The 19,103-nt window shown below is 35.4% G+C and overlaps 1 protein-coding gene across 1 annotated transcript in view; it reads right to left on the reverse strand.

The window, feature by feature from the left end:
* sema3d (sema domain, immunoglobulin domain (Ig), short basic domain, secreted, (semaphorin) 3D) overlaps positions 1-18,273 on the reverse strand; it is a 39,296-nt gene extending 21,023 nt beyond the window's left edge. The window contains exons 1-2 of the mRNA XM_038268696.1: positions 18,012-18,273; positions 2,197-2,446 (exon numbers count right to left, since the gene is read on the reverse strand). Of these exons, the coding sequence (XP_038124624.1) occupies positions 2,197-2,404 (208 nt within the window). The 5' untranslated portion in view covers positions 2,405-2,446; positions 18,012-18,273. The remainder of the gene's footprint in view (positions 1-2,196; positions 2,447-18,011) is intronic.
* Positions 18,274-19,103: the final 830 nt, after the last annotated feature.

A 19,103-nucleotide genomic window follows, 5' to 3' on the forward strand; every position in this document is an offset into this window, starting at 1 on the left:
TAAATTGTTTTAAACAATGTTTTATAGAAAATTGGAGCTTTGCAAACTAATCGCAGTGATTAAACACAAAAAGTAGGATAATTTCTATCTTTTAACATCTTCACGAAGGAAGAGGAATAGATTCTTTAAAAAGACAATACGGATCAGAAAGTGTCCAGAATGCTTCCTGAAAATAATTCCCTAAAAATTATTTATTGTCATCGAATGTAGCTGTATTTTAGCTACTTTACCAACAACATTAAAATAAAATAAAAAATGGGCTAGGGTTAACATTCTGATACTTGACTCTTTAGTCATTGTTCATGTGTTCGCCAATAACCATAAAAGTCATTAATCTCTACAACTGATTTGTCAATTATGGTTTCTTATGTACCTTGGTTTTTTTCATCACTGCATTAAAATAAGTGACCACTGTACCTTTTGAAAAAATCCATTACAACTGATCTATTGCTCTGTTCCCCATTCTCCCGCAGACTGGTGAACCAGTGGATGACAATTTCGATGAAGACTCAACATTGTTTGGTCTCACCCTCTTAGGTCAATTAACTATACTGATATAAAGATGCATTTCTATTAGAAAAGTTAAAAATTACTTTTTAAAATAACATCTGGGGGGAAGGGGGTAAACATTTAAGGAAAGGCCATCTTAATATATAGCAAGTAAAACCATTAAAGCAATTAAAATACATTAGATGATTTCTCTATTGATAAGCAGAGAGCAATGCAGCCTTAAATGTGCTCTAGATCAAACTGATCTATCAGCACGGGATTTCTAGGGCAAACCTTAAGCAGTTGAAGGCACTTGTTTTGAAGGTGTTCACTCAAACAGGGATGATTTGCCTTTGATCATTTCATCCTTCACTCATAGAGGCTTTGCTTTCACAGGGGGAAGTGAGGAATGATGTGCTGTTTGATGAGTGATCACTGCGGGTCGGTTTTGCTTTTTAACAGTCTGCACTGATGAGATGATGATGATCCGTGCATGCTATGAGTGCTGGGTTAAGTACTCTCTTTTGATGGATTTCTTTAAGCCCTGCTTCTGCTGGCAAAGAGAGCCAAACATGGACATATTCATCCCCAATTATGCCCATGGAAAAGTAGCTGACTTTATAATCAGATGACCAGTAGCATGAAGTCAATCATATTCAAAAAGCTGAGAAGAAAAACATGACACAAACAAGAAAGGTAATGCAATCTATCTGTAATCATACACAGACTAGTCTGGATGAAATATAAATTGAGACAAAGTGCAGACTTAAATCTTTGCCTCAAGTACTGACTAAACACTTGCCATTATTATTCCTGAGTGTATTTATGTTGGATTGTAAAAATGCATGTGTATGTCTCTTCCAGCCTCATTGAGGCTTGGAAGCGTTAACTTAAAGAAAGGCTTCTAAAGGTTGGAGTCAGGGTGAGTTTACTTTTAGGTCACTGTGGGATTAAGTTTTATGGAGCAAGACTGAAGTTCATCTGTGAGTTTTTGTTTTTTGTTTTGCTTTTTTTAAAGCCCATTTGGAGCTACAGTATGTTTGCACTGGGCTTTTAAAAGTGCATTTTTTTTTTCACGAGTGACAAAGCAACCGGTCTAAAATATATGAACACAATTAGATGGCTGTTTCTTTCTCAACAGGACCAACTTGAAATGTAGCAGCTACCTGTAATATAAAAAATAATGTAAAAAATGTTGTTGTTTTTTTTCCTTTATAATACCAGTTATTTTCTTTTGAATGAAAGTAATATATCTCTTTTGGAGTGGCCCACCCAGTGGGTGATGAAAAGATAAGGAGGCATCCAACCTCAAAGATTAATTTAGTATTTTGCTTTCAATATTTTTTAGTACATTTTTTGAGGTAACTATCTCATCTGTTGTCATATCTTCTTTGGGTAATTTAGTTAGTTTTTCTCTGTTCATGTTTCACAATAAGGGAACATTAATTATTTTTTGTGGTCAGTTATGAGATGTGGTTAGAGTTGTGTGGCGTATTTTAGAAGAGCACTGCCAAAATAACTCATTTTTGAAAATGTTCAATAAAAACTTCAATAAAAGCAAAGTATTAATTTTCAGCTGATTCAGTGTCAATAACCCTAGTTTTATTTTGCATTGTGTGACTTGTCTGACAGAGATTTATGTAAAACATTAAGAAATATGCAATAACAATCAAATTAGCATGCCTATAAACAAATTCTGATTCTTACCTCTGTAGCTGAGTTTGACTCTTGGGACACTCTGTTTGATCCCTGCTCCAAAAGGGATCCTGGCCAACAACATCAGTCCCACAAATGGGACCACTGGATGGAATAAAACTGAGGTCCTTGCTCTTTTTCTACCATAATTATACCCAGGCAAACAGAAAGGAACCCAAGTTTTATTCTGACTCTTATTTCCAGAGTCTCCTGTCGTCATGGTGAGAGCAGTAGCCTTGTTCTGTTTCCACTCTTCCCAAATCTGAAGAGAAGAGAACAGAGAAACGAGTCAACAGGGTGGAGCAATCAGAAACTAGTGTGCATGAGGATGTGGGCATTGTCATATGAGTTCACAAAGGATGTATTAGACCATTCAGCTGTTTCACCAAGGAGCCCAGCAGGCATCTCCTCTTCCTTTGCTCACCCTACATCAGCTGTTGTATGTCAACAGCTTTGCTTTTGTGTCCTTTTAAATTTGTTTGCTAAAAACAAAGGTCACACCAAGAAAGCAGTAACATTCTAGTATTTTGCCACAGGCTATTACTCTTTCAGCTTTCATCTCTTCTTCATTTCCTTTCCAAATAGATGTTTTAACTCTTTGCTTCTCGAATTCATGGTAAATACATCCACCATGACCCCAATGACCCTGTCACCTCTTCTTTTACATCAAGTAGAAGATAAGATATGTCGTTGCAGAGGACTTTACAGCAAATTAAAGATGCCAGAGAGGAAAAAAACAAAAATAACTTGTTACCACAAAGTGAAGTCATCTGTGGTGAGTGCACCATCATGAGACATTAACATCTTTGCTTGAAAATTTACCAAGAAAACTTCAGATTTCTGTAATAACTGTGTCTGAATAGCAACAGAACACATTTCTTCTTATGAACAACTGAAAATATAAGGGTTAAAACTGTCCATGTCTTATTTATCTGTTTCTTAAATCAAAACTATAAAAAAATGCAAAAAAAATTTTATTTTCATTCTCAATTTAATACATCTAAAAAAGGAAAATGGAAAGCAGTTCCTTTTTTACCAACTGAATTAAATATGGGGGATATATAACAAATACATGATGTATAGTATGGTAGTTTCTGAGCAATTAATATCTTCTTTATTTGACAGCAATTTTAAGTTGAGTGTCAGTGACGTGACTTTTAATGAAAAAACATGGGCATCATATAAATCCGTCTCAATAAGACCTTTGGAAAAATTTGAAACACCTAATTGCACCAACATACCTGATATTTTAGCAGATCTTTTACCGTTTTTAAATAATCCTATGGCTAAGTCTGCAAAAATTATTAAGCTTACGTTGATTGTTCTTTACTGGAGCGCTTGATGTCATGCTCCTCAGACTTCTCTCATAGAATTACTTCCTGGTTACCCCAGAGCCAAAACCAAAACTTGAAAATGAAATTATGAAATTATATGCTTATAGGTTTTCTCCATAATAAATTAAGTAGGAAATGGGAAACAAAAAAGGAACTGCTTTCCTTTTTTAATATTATTTAAAGAAACAACTTTGAAAAAGAAATCCCAAACTGTTGTTTCTCATTTTTAAAATTGTTTGTTTTGTTTAAAAAAAATAAATAAATAAATTAACAAATCATTTCAAACACTCCTTAAAAGGCACAACTGGTTTAATTGATTTTGCTATTTCCTTTTCAGTCCTATGATAATTATCACAGCATTTATCTAAACTCAATTGTTTGTCAGCAAATGTCTCATTAAACATCATACAGTAAAGTTGCTCTTTTTAGTTCTTTAAACTGATTTTAATGCAAACATTTAGTGAAGACTGTTATGTGCTTCGGGCACATTATGATTTTTGTCTATTTCTTTTCTTTGTTTTCTTACAGACTTTAGTTGAAGGATCTTTTGTTAATATATTTTTGGATTCTTTTAGCGAGTTAATTACGTTAATTTGTGGTGCTGTCGTCCGCCTATAAATAGGCTGGCTTTCAGCATGTTGGGGCGTTCCTTTCCAACTTCGTTTGGACGCCGCTTTCCACCTGCTTCCATTTGTTCCATCGTGCGCGGTGCGCACTTGTCTTGTTGCTGCGGCCTGCAGAGGACGTTTCAGCCTGCCATGCGGTATTTTTGTTAGCCGTTTCTTACTTTTTTCTTGTGGTTTTTGGCCTGGCGGGACCGGTTGTCCTGTTTTCAATTTTTCTTTTGCTTAGGTTATTTTTGGCCTTTAGTCCGGTACCAGTAGGGGCTTCGACGGCCCTGTATAGGGTTGGCCCCCTGCTGTACCATTTTATTCTGTTTGATCGGCCTGCCAGGTCCAACTTTCTGTTGTTACTTTGGGTTTCTATTTTTACTTTTTGGGGCATGGGATTTGAGGGCCTTTAACCTTTTTCTCTTCGCAGAAAATCTGAAGAAGCCGAACCAAGAAAAACTAAATCGGAGAGAATTGATAAATAAAATATCTTTTTTGAACCCTCATCTTTTGTCTCGTGTCCTCAAATATGTTGTGCCCTTGGTGGACGTAACATATTTAAAGCACATAACACCCCCACCCAAAGCTGTTTACCCAAAAGAACTATGAACCATGGGCGTAGGTTTGCATAGGGACCATAGGGACATGTCCCTACCAAAATTTTGAACCGACCTAATTGTCCCTACCAATAATTGGATGTGAGCAACATGTTTATAATTTACAGCAGTAGTTGTTGCAGCAGTGGCTTCTTTTCCTCTCGCAGCTCCTCTGCCTTAGCCTGGGTGCCAGTCCGAAATTAGTCCCGCCCACTAGGTTTGAGTTCGGGGAAGTTCGGTCTGGCTCTGCTCCATAGTAGCGCGAGTATTAAAGCCCACTGTCAGGCGATCCAATCAAATTGTCAGGGCGGGCTTTATACGATGATGGACAGATGATCAAGAGTAACGTTATCAACCACGTGACCAAAGCGCGCTTGGGTGACAACAATAATGGCTGCCGCTGGAGAGTTTGGGTGAGTAGATTCTGCTATTAGGTCTGTTCTAGAAGATATCGACAGCAAATTAATTTTAAAAGAGGAACAGAGAAACGCGATCAAGTCTCATCTTCTTATTCTAGGCGTGAAACTGCACGCTTTGATTTTTGTGGACAACAACTATGCCTCGCTTAAGATACGTCACGCACTCCGTTGCTCTTATTGGTTGTAGGTCTATCCAATTGAGTGCAGAGGCATTTTTTTCCTGGTTCGTTCAAAACACGCCCCATAATCACAGCTCTATGGAGCAGTATCAGACTCATATTCTGACTAGAATTGAGTCGGACTACGTCAGGCTACCTCTGCCTGGTCTCTCCTGTTCCTTTCACGCAGCAGCGCATGGAGCTGTGCTGCGCTGTTTAACTCCACTCTCATTGGTTGTTCTGCCTTAGGTTCCGCCTTCTCTCTCTCTGATTGGCTGTTTTCTAGTCCTGGCGTGCTTGGAGCACAAAATTGAAAATGTATTCACACTAGAATGCTGCTGTTACTACAATAAATATTAGGCTACAAAACTAGTCCCAATTTAAAAAAAAAATGAATATCATGTACACTAAAAAACAAAAACCTTTTTTTTTTTCTTTTATAAAGCGAAATATTCTGAGTCAGCCAGATGTTCTGAAGACACAAAATGGGCAAATAAAGGCTGTAAGCATCAACATTTCTGATTCTTATCCACAGCCAACTAAAAAAGAAAAAGTGAGTGTTTCCTTTTTACCGATATTTAGTTGCTATTACTGTTTTCACTTTTTTATGACTCTTTGAGAAAGTCCAGGTATAATTATTAGCAGGTGTTATTTCTCTTATAGAGTACAACAACAAGAAATGGGGCCTAAACATCTGCTGTTTTTCATTTAAAAAGCATAATTAGGGTTCCACATAATAATAGTTCTATTTTATTGACTATTTATACTTCTAGAAATAGGATAAAGACAAGAACAAACAAAGGAAGAATATAAACATTGATTTTATCTTACATAGATTTCCACACAGTCTATAAGTAAATTAGTACAAACATTAATGTCTGGTAAAAATGCTTGAATCTGGCTGTTTATTTTGGATAATGTTAAATTACAGATAAGATAGTGTTATATTGTCTTTTATAATTGTTAAAAATTATTTTATATTTGAATACACTTAGGCTCATTCTTAGTGTTGTGTTTGTAGATGATTCCACTAAAAAAGAAAATAGACATACAGTAAGGAGCTATTTAAACAGTCAGACAGTAAGCAATATAGGATGGTGATAAAAGGTTGTGTTACATTTAATGCTTTACTATTAAAATTGCACTTATACATTATATGATTATAGGAAACACAGATATCCAGTAATAATGATGCAGGGCAGCTTGTAGGTAAAGCAGCTGCCCTTCAGTGCTTCAGGTGATGTCTAAATAAACCAGGTGAAACTAAAATATTTCCACATGAGGAGTACTGGATGGAGAATATTGACAGACAAAACATTTTTTTTTATCTTATATATTATATATATATATGTATATATATGTATATATATATATATATATATATATATATATATATATATATATATATATATATATATATATATATATATATATATATATATATATATATATATATATTGTATTTTTACAATTTTGGTATAATTATTGATCTAAGTGGGTTGCTCTGTAGGGGAAAGGGACATTTTACATTTATATTATGTTTTATAGACTCCATTCTCCAGTTAATGATTAATCACATACTAAATTAGTTGACGATTATTGAAATAATCAATTAATACGATTCATTTTTTCAGCCCTAGATAAAATACATGAAATGGGCTATACAGAGTAACTACAGCCCAGATGTTCAACTTTTATAGTGAAGTTAATATTTTAATGAATGTGTTATTTTGCTTGATACAGAGAGAGCATAGTAGGTAAAATATAAGATTGGGGTTTAACTCTACACAATTGTATATCTTCAAAAGAAAATACTGTATTTACCTTCTCTATTAGTCATGCAAATGAAACCATGTTCAAAGTGGAAAACAGTCCTAATTCCACATTCATCAGAGCCGGTGATACTTCAAACATTGATAAACAGCATCTAATGAGTGTAGAGCTTATAAGATTTTTATTAATGTAGCAAAATTATGCTTTTCTCTTTTAACAATGAATTGCTCTTATCAGCACAGATGCTCACATCGAGCATAAAAAAGGGCACGCATATTGCAGCACCAATGACACCCGATCAATAGTGTCCACACCAAAGTTCAAATCAAACCTACGTCCTTGCTATGAACTAACTTAATTATTGCCCCAATTATTAACAACTATTATTAATGATAGTAGGTTATTCCCTTCAACTCATTCTTAAGACAAATGTTTGGTTAGAAAATCTTAACCCCTAAATTTTGTCAGATCCATATCCCCACCTTGCCCGCTCAGTTTCTGTCAAGAGGCTAACAATAAAGCAGAAAATTGATGAGGATAATTATCAATGTATCACAAAAAAGCCTCTTCCTTTGAGCTTCTAGCAGACATCATTACCTACCACCCACACCTAACACAGATTGCACACATCACCATGTCACACAAGGGCATAAACAATGTCAAGCTAAATTGATAGATCAGATGTGTAGGAAGTTTACCAAGTTTATTCCAGATAGACAGGGTGCAAAATGAACTAACAAAAAACACTCTCAATTGCTTTCAAAGAAAACACTTTTTTATTTCTATTTTTGTATCTTTTAAATGATGTTGTGTATTATATAAATACAAACACTTAATTACATAAATGATCATGAAAAAGGCAGACATAAGGTAGGAAATTAGATTATTTTAATTATTTTAAGTTCCTTTAAATTTTACTTTGTTTTTTTGTTTTCAATGTTCTTTAAAGTTTAAGTTTAGTGGAGAACAACTATGATCATAAAAGAAGTGCATTGATGCAAGTTTCCTGTTGCTTTGAAAAATAGTATTTCAGGCCTTTATAAAAACAATAGTTTATTCAAGCTGCTAAATTGAGACAATTTTACACCTATCTAATTAGAAATACCGATACAGAGCTAACCATGCTGGATGGAAATGGTGCAGAGGACATAATTTATCCCCTTTTAGGTATTTTGGGGAAAATAGTAAGATTATTTCAAAAGAGTTGAGTGATGGTTCTCTTTTTGAAGGTTCACTGCCAACATCCCACAGCAATACAGACTTATGTATTTGCAAGGAAAAATTTTGACATTATGTCAGGGGCTTTTAAAAACAATACATCCATTAGGAAAGGATTCAGAATTACCAAAACCAGCAGATATTCAAAATATGATTTCAAAAAGAGGAGGAAGGGAGAGGTGAGAACAAGCAGAAATAGACAGCTAAAACCATGTGGGTTAAGCTAACACCACTGTTTCCTGGCAACTTCAGGCCCTGTTGTCTTTGGCAGCATGGCCGACAGGCGGTGCATGGGGTGATGGGACACAATCTTAATGGAGATGTTGACAGATTTGATCCTGGCAGCCAAGTACTCACACAAAACTGTAGTCACCTTAAGAGTAACCACCTGAAATATGTGTATATAAGTTTACAGTTCACAAATCAAACACTCACTCTTTATATCTTATCTTTAATGACCTAATTACAATGATTGAACACTAAGACATAATCTTCTTGCTTGCCTACGAAAAAATTAGGAAAAGTGATCATGTACTAAAAATAGCTGAGTCAAGGATACAATTTTGAGGGCAGACGTTGCTGAGAGTCACGAGAAAGCAGCAGATGGTTCTAGCCACAGGCATTTTTCACACAAAGACCCCCCCTAATGAGGCATTCAGCAACACCCAGGTGCCCTGCTTAATACGTTATTATCAAGACCCTCCATCTCCACAAGACAGAATGCATTAGCTGAGCTATTTGTCTTTACTCCATGACCACAGGCACTGACCTGACAGAACAACATAAGTAACTGTTTCTAACTCTTGAGAAATAAGTTATTTTTCTTGGCAACAGTCAATCATCTTTTTTTAACCTTGCATTTAAGCAAGCATGTAACTCCCCTGTGAGTCTGTGTAAGTTCATGTCTGACCAGAAAAATGTAAGACGGCCATAAGCCACAGCCTTTATGGATATGTACAACTGGCATTAAAAATAATAATTGGGTAATACTGCACAATATGATATTCCACATTCTACCGGAACTTAGTGGTTGCATTCCAGTTTATAGAGGTTAAACTTCACACCGTACCAGATTTTTTCTGGCTCTTACAGGGTACCTTCCTTTAGGTTCTATCTGGGTAGCTGGTTCGGATGTGATCAACCATTAAATAGTTATTAGCAGTTATCAGTCCCATAGAATGGCTTCAGACTGTGCCTCGTCTACCTTCCAGTAGGTTTCTTATCTCTGATAATATGCAACTTATCGTTAATAATAGCCACTTCAGCCACATCTAAAACTCTTTTGAAACTTTTATTTACAGTTGACCTTCCAAAAATAAATGCATTTTAAAGCTTTACTTCGAGTGAATTCCATATAATTCTGTCACACTGATAAAATGTGGTGTTTAAGAACAACTCAGTTGACTGGATATGAGAATTTTTTTGGAGGGGTTGTTCGATATGTGCGAGATGTCGATCAACTTTTTTTTACAGCAGATGTAGAACTACTAACATTATGTTCAGATTACACATAAATAGAATAATTAGTTCTGCAGTTAAAACAGAATCACTTTAGGTGCAGATAATAACTTTATCTGCAGCTATTCTATGTGACTGATAAAAGGTAATATCAACCATTTAATGGGATAATAACATCCAAAGTGGTTGATTTTCGTAACTTACCAGTTTTGCCTCTTTTCCTGCATCTCCATTTGGCCTAGCTCTGCTCCACCCCACCAATTTATGAACATTTACAGTACTGCTTTTTCAGTGCTGGTATAGGTTTTTTGTGGCACTACTCATCTCAGACTGTTACATCTCCTAAATAGGGAAGAAAAAAAATCAAAGACCAATACTGAAAAAACAGTAATGAGAAGGTTCTAGAATTAGTAGGGTGGATAAGAGCCTGGTAAGGTGGAGCCGGAGGAAAAGAGATATTGGTTTTCAAAAGGACAGAGATCATATTTAAAAAACTACAGGTCCTTTCCTGGTGCTTTCATGGAACTTACTGGTTAATTTCCTAAAACTTAGATACCCCTTTAGGGAAGTTGCCAGGTATTTTCTGAAATTTACCAGATACTGTCTCACTTATACATACTCATAACCAACAAGTGACTTTCCCTAAGAAATTTACTGAGTACCTCCTGCACTTCTCTGGACATTTTTATGCAGGTTATTGAAAGCAGGTATGTAAAACTATTTTAGACCAAATATCTTTTGGTTTGTTTAAGAATATACTATATACCTTGTTTGTACTTTGCAAAAATTATCAGAAACTTCTAGAACTTCTAAGTTACTTTCCAGAAACATGTGTATGACTTGCTGGTTATTGCCCCAAAATTACTTTGCACAGTCTTGGATGCTAACATATACTTTGCTGTGAATTGCTGTTCACATTTTTACGGACTTTTTTTGGAACTTGATCTAATTCAAAAATGATCATGTACTTTCTCAACTAAGAGGTTGTTTTTGGAACTTGGCAACTATTTTCTACCTCATGGGTTGTACAAATTAATTTATGTCAAGTTATCTGTTAGTGCTGGAAAATAACCTTTAATCCAGTGAAAGCAGCCTGTAAGTTCAAACAGAGTACAGACTAATAACATATGGTGCCCTAAAACTTTAACTAATTACTTCCACTCACATTACAGAATGCAGTAAAAGTCATTGTTCATACAGATAAGCTATGACTCCTTATTTTGTTATACTTTAAACAAATAGTTTTTTTATCAGACACATTTTTATTAATTTTACTTTCAATAACAAGCTGAAATACAGGAATTTACAAAAATGTGGGGTTTGTTACTATGGTTTGCTCATAATATTTATCTCAAGGGTCCAGAGTTTACAGAAGTTATGTCAAATAAGTGCTAAAAAACACACTATTTGTGTAAAAGTGACCATGTTTAAGTGTGGCCTGATAATTAATTGTCTACAGAAAATAAGACATGGAACATGTGATTTTTGTGGCAAAGTATGACTATTCTCAAAAGAAAGGCACCCACTGACATTGATTATAATAAAACCTTTTAAAAGCTTTTTGATTTGTGATTTACTAGCACCTTTCTATAAACGGTCTAAAGAAGACATAATCTAAGTCCTTAAGGTCACAAACAATGTCATGTCACTGTTTTAACTGAACTCTTTGCTCCACCTAATCTGAGAGAAACAAAGAACTGCCAGCAGAGTGTTTATCTCTTGGGACATTTTGTTTTGGCTCACAAAAAAAAGGCACAATATTTATTTACATATAAACATTAATCACCTAGACATGCAAATTATGATGAAGTCAAGCTTTGAAGTTGAAAATATTGCATCAGATTAAACAAAACACTTTTGAACATGCAAATGCATGAACAGTACCTCTCCAAGGACAACCAGAAATATTCAATTGATTTGCTTCACAAAAAGGAAGCACTTACTAGAGCAATTTGTCTGCATCTTATATGTCTTAAAATATACAATAAATGTGAATCAATTCATACAAAGCTGTACACCAGGATTCTTCAATTACTATCCTAAAGTTCCAATGTCCTGGACCTATTAGATGAGTCTTTATTTTCACACACTCAAATTGAAATGGCTAAAGTACAATCAAGCTCTTGAGAATCCTGAAAATTACCTGACTATTTGACTCAGGCGTTTTAAATCAGAGACGAATCAAAAAGGTGCAGGACCCCTGCCTTAAGAACTAGAATTGAAGGCAAGGCATGTTTATTTGAATTCAGTACAAGGATCATTCAAAATGCTACATGAATCAAGCAATAAAATAGAAGACAAAAATAAAAGCTGAATATAAGCAAATGAAGATAAAGCATGACAAAAGCAAGCAGTAAAAAAAACAAAAACAGTAGGACCAAAACCTTAAACTTATAATACCTCAGTTAACAGTTTACGTTCAATAGTCAAAGGCAGGTATAAATACGTTTTTTTAAGTTTAAATAAAAAAAAAAAAACTCTGGCTTTTAGCACTTTTAGAGTCTTCTGGGAGTTTGTTCCAGATAAGTGGAGCATAGGAACTAATTACTGCTTCTCCATGTTTGGTTCTAGTTTTGGGCGTACAGAGCAGACTTGAACTAGAAGACCTGAGTGGTCTGTGAGGTTGATGCACTGGCAACAAATCTGTTACGTATTGAGGTACTGATCCATTCAGTGATATATAGACTAACAGAATGATTTTCTATTCTCTGAGCTACAAGGAGCCAGTGGAAGGACTTCAGAACCTGGATGTGTCCTACTTTCTTAGTTCTAGTGAAAACCCGGCAGCAGTGTTTTGGCTCAGCTACAGCTGCCTGATGGACTGGTGGAAGACATTGTTGTAGTAATCAATTCTACTAAAGATAATTGCATGAGTTTTTATAGGTGTGTGGACATTAATCCTTTAATCCTGGAAATGTTGTTCAAGTCATAAAATGCTGACTTAGTAACTGCCTTTATGTACCTCTGAAGGTTCAGGTCTGAATACATCATGACACCAAGATTTCGGCCCTAATCAGTGGTCTTAGCTGTTGAAGCTGAAGTTGTGTGTTAACTCTCGATCTCTCCTGCTTTGGACAGAAGATTATTAACTCTTTTTTTTTTATTCAGTTTGAGAAAATCATTGTGCATCCCCTTATTCTGTTGTCTGTATCTATACCTGTTGTCCAAAAGGTGCCGGGCACCCAACTTCAGTGACTAGAACTAAGGAATTCTATTTTATAATGTTGACTCAGAAAATTGTGAGCTCTCACTTTATTTTTGAAAAGCAATACTAGATTTCTAGCATGCAGACACATTTATTGAATTATATGGGAATAAGCAACCATAAAATACTAATTGCATATGTGTCCTTGAAAATCTGTGAACACTAATCCTATACCACAAACGTATTCCAGCTGAAATCCCTTCTTCTCCTCAGAGTTATGGGGATTTCTCAGAAGAAGCACGACCGTATATAAAAAATTCCAATACTCTGGTTTTGTTTCTTAAATGTTTTGGTCGTGTCTAAATATGTTATCTCAAAACATATCTTACATAATGTCACGTGAAACCGCTCCAAATCAACAGTGATGTGTATGCACCCTTTATGTGAGACTCTTTTCAGATGTAGTCCTCCAGTCATTGCTAAATGTGAATGGGCCACAGACAGCTCACGTGTGTTGTTGCACAAAGGGGTTAATGAAATTGTGGGGTGGCGGTGTTTGGGGGTAGGGAGTGATACTTGATCTGTGAGTCAACTCTACAATAGGGAAAATGTAAACAAAAGAAAAACCCTACAAAGTGGAAGAAAGTCAAGGGCTAATCAAAACATAGATGGAACTGTGTAACTGAGCTGACGACATATAGATTAACATGATGGTAGGCTAAGTGACAACACATCAAGTAGATCTGCACAGCCTGACCTAAGCATGCAGGTCTAAATGTGTAGTGACTGTGTGTTTTGACATTTGCTTGCATGTAAGTTAATACCATCCTAAGGCAGGCAGATGGGAGTAATAGGGCACAACAACAGTGACTGACAGGTAGGAGTGCACTTACTTGTCCCCCGATTGCCTGGGGATACAGGCAAACACCCATGCTTGCAATGCAGCGACTAATCTCAAGAGCGCTACTTTCATCTACCACCTTCAGATTCAGCTCTTTGTTATTTCCAAAGCCAAGTAGTGCGGATTATGCTTATCCGAGCTTCTAGAATATTAATCTATAGAAAGAGAATGCAGACACACGTAAGATTTTTTGGAGCAGGCAAACTGTGTGTCTGCAGGTCATACTGTAGACTCATTAGATGAGTCATAGACACTAGATCAGAGATAGTTTCAGTTGTTGTATTTGTCAGCACTGAGGGTAATAGCAGAAAGAGTAGGTCGGGCAAACACACACTGTTAGAAAAAGAAGGCAGTCTTTTTTTTTTCTGTTTTCATCACAGCCCAAAAAATAGCCCATGGTGTATGAAAATACTGAATAAAATATTAAAAACACATCTAAAATGGGATTTTGGGTCTGTCTACATGTGCTGTACAAACCAAAAGTTAGTTCAGGGTTGTAGTTAAGGAAATGGGATTTTCCTCACACAATTTCATCTTTATGTATACTGGTGTATCAGTGCTGAAATCTCTTGTCTTAAACTTGACTTTTTTCCAGCATTAACAGCAGTCTGCGTAATGTACACCTGGCTTCGCCCCACTGACAAAACATTTGGATAGAGAGAACACAAAGGATTACTATAAAACAAGGAGTTGTCTTCCTGTGGTCTGAAGCAGAATTTGCTCACTCTCTCTGTCATGCTGACAAAAAAACCTGAAGCTCAGCCAGTGAAATCAATATTGACTCAGCAGTAAACTATTCCTTTTGCTGCCTCTTTTCATCAGTTCCTTTTCCCAGTGTTCAAAACACTTCCTTTAATAAAAAGCTCCTTCTGTGGAGTTAGATGGAATTTAGAAGCACATTAGAAGCATACACTTTGAGTGACTCACTGAACCCATCAAATACAGATTCCTCTATTTTATGAGCAAACTAGGTATATACATTTCTGCATTTTAATGTAGGCATATCTCAAGCAGCTTGAAAAAAAGGAATGAGTAGGGGGGAGCAGTTAATTGTGCCAATAACAGATATATGTGGACATATATCTCTTAGTAGATAGAAATTATGCTCAAATCTGTTTTGAGTATTTAGGTATACCGTAGTTTAGATCAAAGTTTAGAACAGATCTACAGTTTACATGCCATATTAAAAGATAAAAATTTACTGTACATCTGATTGCACATAAAATAATCACAATAAATTGCCTTAAGCCCCATCCGCCCACACTGGACGAGTGGTCTCAAATGCTGAAGGAGGTAAATTGCATAGAACAAATAACGGCAACCCTTCGACTTCAGACAGACTTAGATCTTGGAAAATAGTCACCTGGAAAATAAGAATACTGTCTCTTTTCAAATGGTCTAGATGTATTTTTAATTCTATTTTTTTTTTAGCTTTCTTTTTATTATTAGACTAAAAATAACTAATTAGGTTTACAAAGAATATTCCTCTCCCTAATTTTCTTAGTATTTAGCATTTTGTCAGTTTTATATATATATATATATATACAGTATATATATATATATGGTGAATCAGTCTGGAGAGGAGCGGGTAGAGGTGGGACCAGGGCAGGACAACAGTTGAAACAGGTTAGAACCAGTCAGATAACTACAGGTATGATGCAAAAATGTTCTTTTGTTTTTTGTTTTTCAAAGAAAGGCTCTTACAGCAGCCTTTTGTCATATTCTGTGGGAAATATATCCAGCTATTTCTGGACATAACAAAGGGTGAATAAGATATCACTCAGCTGTGGTCATAAACTGGAATTTATAGTTACAGAAAAGATAAAATAATTCTATGGTAAGCTTTAATTCCTGTCTCATGTGCAGTAGTTCTAGAAATTTTTCATAGGAATGGGGAGGGAAGGACCATGCACATTGTGGGCTGGCTGAAAACTGATAGGTGCTAAAACCAGTTCAGGGTAAATCTATAATCATTGATTCAAAATGAGGGCAGACCAGTTTTTCATTAGGCCCAAACTGATAAGCTATGCAAATGTTAAACATTGATACAGTTGAAAAAGAATGTATGGTTCTACAAAAGATATACATTAAATGGATTGAGCCATTGTTCTTTATCTTCATTTACATGGAAGACTAGATGACTACAGAGATTAACTGTACCCCATAAAACATAAAAAATAAATCTTAGTCCCCTTAAATTGTAATATATTGTAGTGAATAATTAATTGGTGTATTTTTGTAGTGAGTTATTGGTCACATACTAACTTTTAAATTTCAGAGCAGGACCTTCCATATGATGAGGGTGAGGGATTGCCTTTGAGTCAATGAGTTGATAAGATCAACTGGTTTTCCTTAAATAGAAAACTTTGAATCAATTTGACTGTATGATCTGGTGAACTGTAAAATGCTTTGAAATGACATGTGTTGTGAACTGGCACTATAGAAATAAACTGAATTGAATGATGATATCACTGCTGTCATCCTCTGGTTTAGAAGATAATTGCTTGTTCTCAGGTGGTGAATAACATTACTGCAACATCAACATCAAATCCCCTTATAGTGTTTGCTATAGGGGTGGCCAATTACAGGTGGCTATGGCCCCCCCTGTCCCCAATTCTAGATGTGCCCCTGCTCCTGTGCCTTGATTTGTTCGGTCAGATTTAAACTGGACTGTCAACGCCTACCCAGACTGATGAGCTGTGTTTTGAATATGCATGGCCTAAGTCAGTCTAGCTGGCCAACTACAGTCGTAAAACAGTTAGACCATAACCAAACTCACACATGCACACTCCCTCAACAAAGCCCTTAACTGAGATAAAAAAGTAATCAAAAGCTAGAACTAAATAATAGAATAAAAATAAAGAAGCAACAATTACAACTGCGTTTTAGAGTTCCTAAAAAAATAATTAAATTCAATTCAGTTTATTTAAATAGCGCCAATTCACAACACATGTCTTCTTAAAGCACTTTACAGTTCACCAGATCATACAGTTAAATTGATTCAAAGTTTCTAAGGAAAACCAAATGATTGCATCGACTAATTGACTCGAATGCAATCCCTCACACTAAGCATGCTTGTAGCGACAGTAGAGAGGAAAAACTCCCTTTTAACAGGAAGAAACCTCCAGCAGAACCAGGCTCAGTGTGAGCGGCCATCTGCCGAGGCCGACTGGGGTTCAAGGAGACAGAAGCAGAAATACAAAAAGCAACTGTAGAAGGCGGCCCCATCCAGGAAACACACAGCCAGGCAGACGAGCACCGAGCCAACTCCCATGTCAGAGGATGAAGAGATCACATTCAGCCAGTCACAGTCAGAGAAACAAGACTACACTGGAAAACAGGCCAGTCTTCAAAATCTATAAACAAGGGTGTTGATGGCAGCAGCACAGTCGAAATCCTTTATTTGTTGCTGCAGTTTAGCTTGTACATAGCTTTAAAGTACCCTATTGTTTTCTAAAAATACAGAATAAAATTTGCGTGAAACACATTTACTTTGTACTTCCGTTCTTCTTTTCAGTGTTTATGATCCACTTTATTATATACATATATATATATATATATACATATATATATATATATATATATATATATATATATATATATATATATATATATATATATATATATATATATACATATATATATATATATATATATATATATATATATATATATATATATATATATATATATATATATATATATATATATATACATATATATATATATATATATATATATATATATATATATATATATATATATATATATATATATATATATATATATATATATATATATATAAACCGTAAACAGTTTACAATTGATAAGAAAAACCGCAATAAATATTAAACTTGGCTTTTCATGCGAACCCCAATTTATATTTTAGTGATCAATAAGTCTTTGATAAAATTTATTTATTCGGAAAATAAATATTATCTTTTAAACTTCCTTATAGAAACGTCCAATACAACGCCTTCTAAGCTTTTTATCTGAGTTAAATATATACACACTGTCTTAATACATTTAAATATTAAACATTAACATACAAAGCAGCCCGAAATACGCGCACACTTAGGAATTGATTTAACACTGTAAAGTAGGCTATATCTGAAATGAATAAATATCCTAATATCAGCACATTATATTTAAAATAGCTCTCAGTTTGTTATATACTATAGATTATTATTATGCTGAGGCGGGTTTCTTCTCACCTGCTGTTTCACCAAACTTATGATGCGCAACAAAAGCCCGCAGAAGCGCGTCTCCTCTCTCCAAGTTGGCCAGAGCGCATGAAAATAAAGCACCACCGAAAATATGACACTTTCAAAAGTTTTCTATGAAAGGAGAGGAAAATACTGAGCACTTCCCCGAGACATTTCCACTCCCAGTACTGTTTGTTCAAGCGCTCTTGAACTCCTGATCCACTGTGTGTTTTAGGTGGATGGGTTATTAGATTATAACGCGGCTCGCCCCGGGAAAGAGCGCAGCCTCCCAGTTATGTTGCCGCTGGAGGGGAGGAGCCCTCGGCATCTGTAGCCTACTGTTGCCAGCAAGCTCAGATTGCTGGTATATTTAATTAAACTTAAAATAAAGGGAAATGCATGTAATTCCTTTTGTTTAATAAAAAAAAATATTCTGGATTCCTTTATTTCATAACACTGTAAACGTTATTAAAGTCTTGATTTCTTACCCTGGACAACCCATTTCAATTTATTTAACTTTATAATAAAGCCCAAAAGTCATACAAGAAGAGCTACACAATGCTGTAATTCAATAATAAACACTCAGTGATGTGTAGATATCAGTTAATTAAATCCTAACAAACTATATTCAGGTTTTTATTGCTGTGTATTTTTGTTTAATAGCTACCACAAATTGAGAAAACATAACAAATGGGAAAGGCAGGCATTGAGCTACTATGAGATTTATGAACTGAATACCTAAAGAGAACAAGCAGCAGTATAGATATAGAACATGGTGTGAGTTCATAACTAGTGAGTAGCCTACAAATCAAGCCTACATGTCCTGCTCTCTATCCAAATTTGGGTATCCATGCTGGTGTCACATTTGGTGGCAACAACTGCTACCGAGACAGCAGTCTAACACTGACTGGACAGGGAAGCTATCTTAGCTTCATCAGCTTCCTTTTAAATTCAGAGTAGAATTTAAAATCCTCCTTCTCAGGTATAAAGCCTTAGATAACCAAGGCCATCATATGTCAAAGATCTGATTGTTCCATATATTCCTAACAGAGCACTTCATTATCAATCTGCAGGTTTACTAGTAGTCCCTCGTACTACTAA

This window comes from Cyprinodon tularosa, unplaced genomic scaffold (genome assembly GCF_016077235.1).
Source record: "Cyprinodon tularosa strain WSP-4 unplaced genomic scaffold, ASM1607723v1 ctg71, whole genome shotgun sequence".
Lineage (NCBI taxonomy): Eukaryota > Metazoa > Chordata > Actinopteri > Cyprinodontiformes > Cyprinodontidae > Cyprinodon > Cyprinodon tularosa.